Below are 11406 nucleotides of genomic sequence, written 5' to 3' on the forward strand. Positions count from 1 at the left end.
AAGGGTAAAATTGTGTGACATCGTATTATTTTCGCCTATGATTTATAATGTTAGACTATTCGAATTGATAATAAATATCGCTACATATGATTGAGATTCTTTAAATTTATACTAATTTTGAACGTTTACAACATCTTTAGCTAATGATTAAGCACTCTGTATTCAACTCATACTGGTCATTAAAATTAATAATAATTCTGAGACATTTGAATGCTAAGAAAAATAATATCAAAACAAATATAAAATTTAATTTTTAAAAGTATAAATGATATGGATCAAGTTTAATAATATGGATTGTAGATTCGAATACGCCGTTACCGGAAACGATGTGAAAATAAATAAATTATTTTTTTCCATAGTATTCTAGCTCTGCTCTTAGCTTTCTTTTCTTTTTTTTTTTGAAGAAAAATTATTACTTGCTGCTGGTTCATTCGCGCGTTTGCGGCACCATTCTCTCAATCAATCTCATATTTCCAATCATATAGGCACAAAAATATAACATAAAATCAATTATATTTAAACAATTTAATAAATCTATAGTATATGCACCGGAGTTCTGTCCCTACAACAAAACTCGACATCACGCATAGCGAGTGCGAAGTTATGAGTTGAGCACTATGTAATTCATAGTTTCAACTGAGGAGCCGACAAAGTTTAGGGGATAAAACAACCGAAACTAAGGGCACGTTTGATTCGAAGTCGGAAACGGAATCAGAATCGAAATTAAAATAAGTTGGAATCGGAATCGGAATGAGTCATTATCTTCTTTACCTCAATCGGAATCGGAATAAATCATTTTCATTATCGGTGTTTGGTTCTGGTAGATATAAAAAACGTAATCAAATTAATATACTAACTTTATCTTTATAATATATTAATTTAAATTCAAATTGATATTAAAAATTTACATCAAAATTTTAAATCTATTTTTTTTAAGAAATTAAACTTTGAAGTTAAGTGGATAATTCAAAATATAAAAATAGATTTTGATTTATTTAAATTCAAACTTAAAATTACAATTTAAATTTTAATTTGAATCCATAAATTTAATTTAAATTTTTTAAATAAAATTTGAATAAAATTTTATATAAATTAAAATTTAATTTAAATTCAAATTCATAAGTTAGATTCGAAATACTTGACTACATTTTAATTTTTAATTCAAATTCAAATTCAAATTTAAAATTATAAATTTAATTTCTAAATTTAAACTCATATTTTAATTAAAAAATACTGAAAAAATAAATTTAATCCGAATAAATATCCATTCCGTCCGGATTCAACTTTCGGAAAAAAAGGTGATTGTGAGATTCCCATTCCACTCGGGAATTGGAATCAGAATGGTACTCCCGCATACCAAACACCGACAAACGGATTCGCTCATTCCGATTTCAATTTTAGGCTAAAAAAGAAGCGAACTACGCACGCCCTAAGGCATTGTTTGGTTGAGGGATAAAGTGGGAATAGACCACTTTATCCCTCTAATTCATCCAAACACTAGAAGGCTTTATGAGTTTATTTAATCCCCCTCTTAACGGGTTATTCTAGAATAACCCGTGGGGAATTGTTGTTCCACCCTTTTGGTGGAATAACAATTTCTTCTCTTTATACCTTTACTAATTTAATAAAAAATATTATTAATTAATGTATTATATAATATTTTATTAATTAATTAACTAAATTAATAATTAACTTAGTAATAAAATATTGGCTAAATTAATAACTATTTATTAAAGTTTAAAATTTAAAATTTTAATTTTTTAAAATTGTAAATTTGAGATTTTAAAATTTTAAAATTTAAAAGTTTATATTTTAAATTCTAAAATATAAATATAAAATATAAAAATTCAAATTCTAATATAAAGAAAGGGATAATACCATTATTTTTTATTTATACTACCCACTTTAATTCTTATTCCATCTTATCTAACCAAACGTTATTTTTTTTATTCCCAGGAATGATCCAATTTTCATCCAAACACAAAATTAATATAATCCCCGCTTATACCTTAATTTATACCTATTCCTGGAATAGCCACTTTTTGCTTATTCCCGAACTAAACGATACCTAAAAGTTTAAGCCCTTGTTTGCAAAACTGAAAAACTTCAGGGGGTCCTCAGCACATTTTTGCCCTGTATATAAACAAGGTTAGCCCGGGGTGTGCTTATCCCACCTCTCCTCCACACATTCAAAATCCCAACGTTCTACTTCTTGCAAATATGCAACACAAACACACTCATCATCACTCACTCCTCCCTCTCCCATGGCTTTTTCTCCTTCCCCACCCCACCTCCTCCCCCACCCACTCCCCACCTCCTCCTTCTCCTCCTCCCCCTCCCACAAACCCTTCTCCCTCCTCCCCCACAAGAGGGCCCATGTGAACACCTTCGCCGCCGCCGCCGCCGGGAAGGGGAAGAAGAACCCGTGGCTCGACCCCTTCGACGACGGCGAGGACCCCGACATGGAGTACACCTCCCTCTTTGCCGACGGCAAGCAGGAGGAGGACCCCCGACCCCCCGACAACCCCGACAACCCCTATGGCTTCCTCAAGTTTCCCCAGGTAGCCACCTACTACGTACGGATTCCATAGAGCGCCTGTATCTAGCACAGTTGGTTAAGAACTTCTTGATTGGTAACTAAGATCTTAAATTCGAAAAGTAGTTGCTTTATATTTCGAAACGGGTCACAAACATTCGCCTATGATGGACATATATACTTTATTTTACTTGCTCTGTCTGAAACAAAATATTCGCCTATGATGCCTATATATTTTATTTTACTTCGCTCTATATCAAAAAAAAAAAAAAATCACCGATATGCACAAATATTTTATTTTACTTATTGTATCTCAAAAATGAATATTCACTTACAATGTATAAATACTTTATTTTACTTGTTGTATATCTAAAAAAACATTCACCTGTGATGCAAAGATATTTTATTTTATTTGTCATATATTATCGCATACGTATTGAATACTAATATTCGTGTGATACACGTTATATATAAATGTAGATATTTTATAAGAATACTTGATATTTGTAAAAATTCAAAAAATTGCTGGATATTTGATAAATATTTGACGGATACACTTAAGAATACTTGGGAGATAAAGGGTTGGGACTACACCTATACTATAAATTCGTTGTTGAGAACAACTAAAAATCAATTTTGTTTATCAATGAATAAAAGCCGACAATTTTATATCTTTAAAAAAGCTATTCAGATTATTGTTTTACATTAACTAATCATGGTTCTAAACTTTTCTTAACCTAGATTTCTATATAAACTCGTCAGTGCAAACCCAATTATATTTCTATACTTTTGGAACAAATGCAAACGTACATGTAGCGTTTGGTTCGGATATAAATAAGAACTAATTATTACAGAAATAGGTACAAGTATGGGAATAAAAGAAATAGCGTTTGGATTGGATGAAAATTGGGTTGTTCTCGGGGATAAGAAAAATAGCGTTTGGATAGATAATATGGAATAAGAAAAATAGTTGGTAGTTTTATATAGAAAATAGAGGTGTTGGTGGAGATAGTTATACCCGGTTATTATAAGTAACCAAGAACTACTATTCTCGGATAAAAAATTAGCGTTTGGATATAAGGGGGATAAGGGGTTATCTCTATCCCCTATCCAAACGGTGCCTAGGGTACCTGATATTTGTATTCATGTCAAGTATATATATATATATATATATATATATATATATATATATATATTTTAGAGATAGGTAGTATGCTACTTGCTTTGTTTATTTCATTTAGAAATAAATTTAGCTAGAAATGTGAATCAACTAGTATTCGAATTTGGGTCTCGGATACCAACCACCAAGTCCTTTGCCACTTGCTCTAGGGACGGCTGGTCATATCAAGTAAATATTGTTTTCAAGTACTAGGCTACTATATTATTAATAGTACTAAGCCACTGATACTATTAGATTTTCGACTATTGGACGAAGAAATATACGTTTTGAATGATAATGGTAGCACCAAAGTTATAGTGTTATTGATAGCACAGCAACCGAACTTTAGTTTTCAGTACTATATATATATATATATATATATATATTGAGAGAGAAAGAGAGAGAGTTCGAGCTCTTATATTTTTAAAAGCATGAAAGCTTAACGTATTTGTAATTTTTGAGTCTTCTTTTTTTTTGAGAGAGATAGGTAGCACGCTACCCGCTTTGTTTATATCATTTAAAAATAAACTTAGCTAGAAATATGAATCAACTAGAATTCGAACTTAGGACCTCGGGTGCCAACCACCAGGCCCTTTTTTAGTCGTTGAATCACATCAAAATCTATGTAGTATTAATAAAGAAGACTTAACAGAACACACTTTTTATAATACTACATAGATCTTGAGATGATGCAACACCTAAAAAGTTACAAGCATAAATATTTGTGTTTTACTGACCGTCCGTAGAGCAAGTGGCAAAGGACTTGGTAGTTGGTACCCGAAACTCAAGTTCGAATCCTAGTTGATTCACATTTCCAGCTAAATTTATTTCTAAATGAAATAAACGAAGCGGATAACATGCTATCTTTCTCTATATATATATATATTTGTGTTTTTTAAACCACAGGAGTTTAAATTTTTTAGCCGTCAGATCACTTCAAGATCCGTATAGTACTAGTAAATAAGACTTTGTGGGACACATTGTTAATAATATTGTATAAATTTTAAGGTAATTCGAAGGTTAAAAAGCCATAAGCACAGATACTCAATGTACTTTTATAACCAGGGGCGTTCAACTCTCACTCACACACTCTCTCTCTCTCTCTCTCTCTCTCTCTATATATATATATAGTATATATATATGAACATGAGTATGATATTTTGGCGCCATTTGATGCATTGTTTGCGCTCGCTTAGGGCTACAATGTGGAGCTCGACTCGCTCGCGTCGAAGGTGCGCGGCGACGTGCGGCGGTGCTGCTGCGTGATCTCCGGCGGTGTGTACGAGAACCTCCTCTTCTTCCCTGCCATCCAGCTGATCAGGGACCGCTACCCGGGAGTCCAGGTTGACGTCGTCGCGGCCCCGCGGGGGAAGCAAACGTACGAGATAAACAAGAACGTGAGGTGGGCCAACGCCTACGATCCCGACGAGGACTTTCCCGACCCCGCGGAGTACACGGACATGATCGGACTGCTCAAAGTCGGTTCAAATTCTGCCCCTCTTCCGTCCGTCTATCACGTGTTCGACGAAATTACCCAGTGAGGGAGAATTTTGTCGTAAAGGCTTTGTTTTTGTTGTTGTTGTTGTTGTTGTTGTTGTTCGACAGAACCGGTACTACGATATGATCTTGTCGACGAAGCTGGCGGGGCTCGGCCACGCGGCGTTTCTCTTCATGACCTCTGCGAGGGACAAACTGAGCTATGTTTACCCTAATGTGAATGCGGCCGGTGCAGGGCTTCTGCTCACCGAAACGTTTAGATCCCCCGGGTTGAATCTCTCGGAGGGTGGATACCATATGTAAGTTTTTTTTTTTTTTTTTTTTTTGTTAGTTATATTTATAAGGCCTATTTGAGCCGATTGGAGTTTTTGTAGAAGTGCTGTTTGATTTGAGCTTTCTGATGAAGAGCTGGTAAACATCCTAACGACTTCTTCTTGCACCTTGAAGCAGAAACTGAGTTAAAATCCATGGTTCTCTTGTATCCTAAGATTTTAGCGAACACCACCCGGGAGTTTCATTTGGTATCAGAGTAGGATATCCTGAGTGTTAAATTTAAGCAAATAACTCTGTTCTCTATTAGCTAAAGCTTTTAAAGAGTGATTTTTTTTTTTCCATAAGCTCATTTCTGCTTCTTGTTGCAACTAAAAGCTTGAACATCGGGATTCTACTTCTTGAGAAGAGTAGTTGATCCTGTAGTTAGGTCGATAAGCAGCTAATGTATCATGTTGTGTATTTATTCAAGTAGCGGAAAACAAGCGCTAGATTTCCTCATATCGATCAGTCTGCTTAAGAAAAGAAAAAAATCATGGCAGGTACCACCAAATGATTGAATGGTTGGGCAGGCCCGCTCGCAACGTGCCGAGGCAGCCCGTGCCTCCCCTTAAAGTTTCGATCTCGAAGAAGCTACGGGCCTATGTGGAAGAGAAGTACACTAAAGCGGGTGTGGGGAAAGGGAAGTACGTAGTAATTCACGGAATACAGTCTGACTCGATCGCGTTGATGCGATCCAGAGGGGATAATGATTGCTTACTACCCATTCAAGTGTGGGCTGAAATAGCGAAGGAGATCAGGTATGCGTAATGCGGCTTATTACTTTTAGGCATATAAATATTGTCTCTTAGAATGAGGAAAGAAAGGAATATGTATCAGTCCTGCAGAGTGAAATTGCCTCTCTTTGACATTTTTCATGCACTCGTGTTACTGATTAGAACCAGAATTGGCCATCTCTTTGCTAAGCAAAGATGATGTTTTGTGCTTTTTTCTTGTAAAAGGAGAACTAGAGAAGAGATGCAGACCAATTCTATTATGGCTCAGTCAAAAACTTTTTTTCATTAAATAAGCAAAAAATGCTTTCAGCATTCTCTGGGAAAACTAAAACATCTCAATTTTCTGTATGATTGGTTTGCTGAAGCTGCGGCAAGTTCCTCATGTAAATCTCTTGTGATCTATAATTGTTAGCGATAGGAGCTTTTTCTGCTCCAAAGTTGATTACTGATTGTACTCTAGCAGTCTCATTAATTTGAATGGTTGATCAAAGTCTACTTCAGGGATTTATAAGAAACACTATAACATCTCTTGATAAACTGGAAAAGCTTGACTCTACCAAAATGTGGGCTTACGAAAGGATTTTCTGGAGTATGATTTTAGGAGAATGATACTTCAATACATGACATATATGTCTGGGTTGCAGCAACAGGGGTTTGAGGCCTCTCTTTGTCATCCCACATGAGAAAGAGAGGGAAGATGTAATGGAAGTAGCTGGAGAAGATTCAAGCATTCTGTTCATAACCACGCCCGGCCAGGTCTTGACCGCAATCTTTTTCATTCCCACAGTTTATTTTGGTTAAACCCACACGAACTTCCTCTTCATTTACTGTTTTTTTACTTTTAATATGTATGTAAATTTCACCAAATTTTTGTGCTCCCCTCTTAATCATCAGCTTGCAGCTCTTATAAATGACTCGGCTGGAGTTATAGTCACAAACACTGCAGCAGTGCAACTAGCAAATGCCCGAGAGAAACCAAGGTTCTTTATTTTTTTTCTTCTACTGACTCACCATTACCTTACCACCTCTCAGTAAATCATTTTAGTAATACTATACTTTATCCTATACTTTCTGGGAAAGTTTATTCTGCTTCTTGTTCTTTTCGGCAGCATTGCATTGTTTTCTTCAGCAGAAAAGGGGAAGCTCTTTGTTCCAAACGCAGAAGAGAAGAAATGTACCGTAGTTTCTTCCAAAACAGGAAAGCTAATAGACATTGATGTTGAGGCTGTGAAAAATGCAGCAAGAATGTTTGAAGGATCTCTAGTTTTTGCATAAAGAAAGGAGAGCCGTCACTTTCTCACCCTTATCATTTTTTTAAGCCATTTGTAGATAAGATATATCTCATCCAACCTTTTGATTTGTGATTTAGTTGTCGAGAAAGTAATGCTAACAATTCATTACTTCAGATCTTGTTGATAGTATAGTTATGCAATTTCATCATATACTATTTTGGTAAAATTAGTTTCCTAAAGCTCAATTCAATCTGTGTGCCTAGTTTTTATAATTACTTGAAACATATCTGAACAGGGTAAAATTTAGAGTGTGAATGAGTAGCAAATTTTATTCCTTCATACTGTAGTTGTAAAAAGAGTTGATTTAATGCTAAATGATGACAGGAGCATCAAATTTGAAAACCTTGAGAATAAAGAAAAAGGGACAAAAAGAAAAGAGCATTAACCTGGTGGTTGGCTATAGTTGTGCCGATTCTTAGGCTGAATAACATGCTTTTGCTGTTTACTATAGTTGTCAGAATACACATGACTGAAGAACTTTTATGCTCCATAGATGACACCTTTTTTTATTACATAAGTCATGAACTTAGTCACCAACAGAATCTCTTGAATATTTTGCTAAGATCAGCAATGCCTCAATGCTTTTTTAACAGCCACTTTCTGTTAATGTTTACCATGAGTTGCATGTTATTACTTTAACTGTTGGTCGAAGCAGAAATATTTGTATGCTTCAGGTAAAAACAAATTGGATTATTTGAATAATTTCTTATGCGAAATTGTCATGTAGCAACTTAGCAGTCTGATGAGGACATTGATCAATACCATGTAGTAGATATCAAAAGCAGTTAATGTGTTCTGCTTCGAAAGTTTATCTCATTTGAGTGTGTACTTATTTTCTGTCCTGATGAATATTAATATTGTTTGCTAAATTGCCAAGCTAATCCTGAGCACTTAGTTTTTATGCTTGAAGCATTCAGTTTGAGCACGAATTCCTTTGTATCATGAATTACACTTTTACTTCTCGGGCCAAAAATTTCAGTTGCTTATCCGTCAGTGCTCGAAATTTTATCCACCTTTTCAGAATTTTTGTCTAGTTTTAAGAGGTTTAACTGGTCTGAAATAGAAAGGCAATGCTTTTTACGCCTTGCCGCAGATTCACTTACCACTTCCTGTTACAGATCCAGCGACTGAAGTCAGAAGATGTCTTCATAGTCGAAGGTACAAAAGCTCGCGACATAATAAATACCTAAACATAGATTGCTGATGTATCAACTTTTACATGAAATGTGAGTATATCTTAGAAAACTCAATGTAAATACTGCATAGATATTTACATGCCCACATGAAAATAGTTTATGCATGATAGCTGTAGTTTCAATTTCTTTATTGGATTGCAAGAGAAAAGCTTGCTGAGACAAACATTACTACTAATCACTCATTGGATGGTCAAAGTTAGCATAGCTGTAGCTCAAGATATGATTCCACATTGAATCTATGAAGATATCATAGGGAAGTAAGAGAACATACCTTACTAGATAATCTTATATTAACTGTACTAGCATTTCCTTAAAAAAAAACTCTCTGGCTTTTCCTTTACCATATCCTTATCCTTGAAAGAATGCAAAAAGTGATTGTGTCATGTTCCCCTTCTATTCCTCTTTAAGTTTTTTATTTCTATTTTTACTTTTGTTTTTTGGGGTGCTCAAGTGGCCCAATACATGCTGCAGGAGTTTGGCTAATCCTTTGGCTAAATTATAAATTCCCCCCTTGCACTTTGCTTCTTGTCTCAATTACCCCATCGCGTAAAATTTTGCTTCGAATTGAACCTTACACTTTGCTAAGTTTGGGTGTAAAACTTCATGAAAACGAGTTAGATGAATATTTTTTTCCTATAAACAGTCAATTTTGATAGCTTTAGTTAAGAAGAAAATCTCGTTTATTTAAGTTTCGATGTATTATAACATCATATAAGTTGCAACTTAGATAGTTGCTCGATTATGGAACTAATATGATATGCCAAATCATTTCAGTAAAACTTTGCATCTGAATTCAAGGGTCGCGCCAAATTTTTGGACCTATTTAAAATAGCGAAAAGGTACAAGAATCTAAAGAAAGCAAAATTTTTACGCAGGGAGTAATCGAGACATGAGGCAAAGTGCAAGGGGGGATTTTGTAAATTTAGCCTTTACTTTTTACATTCTAATGCATCAAAGTTTTATATTACATTACAAAGAGCATTTTGATTATTCCATATATTCTGTCCCTAGCTCCAATTTATTTGTGATATTTTATTTTGTGTATCTTGGCTAATGTTCCTTCTTTAATCTTTATGCTTGTTGTTTGGCACTTATATTGTTAAAATACATAATTATCCACATTCTTTTCGATTACAACTCTTTTGTTAGTTTTTTTTTTTTTTTTTTTTTTTGGAAGTTATTGTTGGTGGTTAAAGCTTTAGATTCTTATTGAAAATCCTTGTTGCAAAGGTATATTTCACAACCAATTTAACGGTCGTTATGCGATATTTATAATGAATTGAAGCTTAAGCTATTAGAGAACCGTTCGCGTCTGTGCTCAAAAATTTTTGATAGGCCAAAAACACGGCACATAATTAAATAGCAGAAAATTAAATGAAGCAAGGAATCTGATAGGGCTCCAACTTAGAGATGTCATGCTCTGATGCTAAGTTAAATGGTATAATTTTTAATATTTATACTCAACAGAGATTATATTTGTTATCTTTCACTAATCTCAAGCATTTAATTAGGTTATTAGAAGCTTGATATTAAATAGTATAGTTTTACTACGAAGTCCCTGAATTTCCAAGGAATTGCAATTGGGTCAATTATTGTTTCACTTAAAAATATCAATCCATGATTGTTTTCCTAATTTCTTGCAGCGCCATTTCCAAGTAGACTATCGACATTCCGAGAAATTAGTTTGAGGTTAGAGCTAATCTGTTCAAGTACAAAAAATTCGGGACCAAATTGTAACTCATCGAAAGTTCAAAATTTTCCTTCGCATTAATTATATGCTCTTTTCCATGTTTAATTAATAATTATGGTCATTATCCCAGCATAAACTATGTTGCATTAATGGCATATATATATATATATATATATAAACAGTCAAAAGTACTTTTTGCTGCTTTTGCAGTAAGAGTGTGTTTGGTTACCCTGAAAAAAAATTTTGCCGGAAAAATTATTTTACGGATTTTACGTAAAAGCAAGCTTTTCGTTTTCCACCAAATCACTGCGAAAAACGAAAACTCAAAGTGAAAAATCGCGGCTCAGGATCGGGGTCCACGAGCTAGTATTGTTTTCGATATATATACTATATATATATAGTATTTTTTTCGATTTTAGGGTGTTCAAATTAATAATCCACACCGTTAAAACTGATCTAGGGCATATGAAGTTCTTAGAAATAAAATTTTAGGTTTTTTGGACACTGTTTACTTAGTAAATAAATTATGTCAAAATAAACGGTAAAAATTGAATAATCTTTAAAATTTGAGTATAGAACTTTTAAATTCAAGATCAAGAATGTTAACCTTAATTTCTATCAAAATTTGAAAGAATTTAGATCTCTTCTACAGCGTTAACCTCCAAATCTCACTAATATAGCTTATTGAAAATTGACAATTTTGAAATGGTTTGATCATTAAAGTAATTAAACTAGTCGAAAAAATATAAAATTTTATTTCTAAAAACTTTTAAATACTCTAGATCAGTTTATACAGTGTGGATCGTTGATTTAAACACCTCTAAGACGAAAATGAGATAACAGTCCGGAGCTCGCGGTACTATAAGATAGTATAGGAGACTTAATTAATATATATATATATATTCTATATATATATAAATATATAATATATATATATATATATATATATATTATATTATATATATATATTATTTATAAAATTTATTTTAT

The 11406-nt window shown here is 33.7% G+C and overlaps 1 protein-coding gene across 3 annotated transcripts; it reads left to right on the plus strand.

Moving 5' to 3' along the window:
- LOC109725040 (photosynthetic NDH subunit of subcomplex B 1, chloroplastic) lies at nucleotides 2168–9723 on the plus strand. 3 transcript variants are annotated; one of them, XR_002220168.1, is made up of 8 exons: nucleotides 2168–2561; nucleotides 4892–5173; nucleotides 5301–5491; nucleotides 6005–6262; nucleotides 6883–6994; nucleotides 7133–7218; nucleotides 7348–8688; nucleotides 9602–9723. XR_002220168.1 is itself a non-coding variant. In XM_020254088.1 (7 exons), exons 1-7 carry the CDS (start codon nucleotides 2265–2267, stop codon nucleotides 7511–7513), a joined length of 1392 nt encoding a protein of 463 aa, XP_020109677.1. In that variant the 5' UTR covers nucleotides 2168–2264; the 3' UTR covers nucleotides 7514–9723. The 3 variants fall into 3 exon arrangements, 1 of the variants encoding a protein (XP_020109677.1); XR_002220169.1 differs by having other exon boundaries at nucleotides 6889–6994; XM_020254088.1 differs by having other exon boundaries at nucleotides 7348–9723.

The sequence above is a fragment of the Ananas comosus genome, linkage group 19, assembly GCF_001540865.1.
Source record: "Ananas comosus cultivar F153 linkage group 19, ASM154086v1, whole genome shotgun sequence".
Classification (NCBI taxonomy): domain Eukaryota; kingdom Viridiplantae; phylum Streptophyta; class Magnoliopsida; order Poales; family Bromeliaceae; genus Ananas; species Ananas comosus.

Bases quoted from the DNA above. Each gene is read 5' to 3' on its own strand.
- LOC109725040 (XM_020254088.1), top strand. From the start codon at position 2,265: ATGGCTTTTTCTCCTTCCCCACCCCACCTCCTCCCCCACCCACTCCCC. The intron at 2,562-4,891 runs GTAGCCACCTAC...GCGCTCGCTTAG, and splicing joins GCTTCCTCAAGTTTCCCCAG to GGCTACAATGTGGAGCTCGA. The intron at 5,174-5,300 runs GTCGGTTCAAAT...GTTGTTCGACAG, and splicing joins ACATGATCGGACTGCTCAAA to AACCGGTACTACGATATGAT.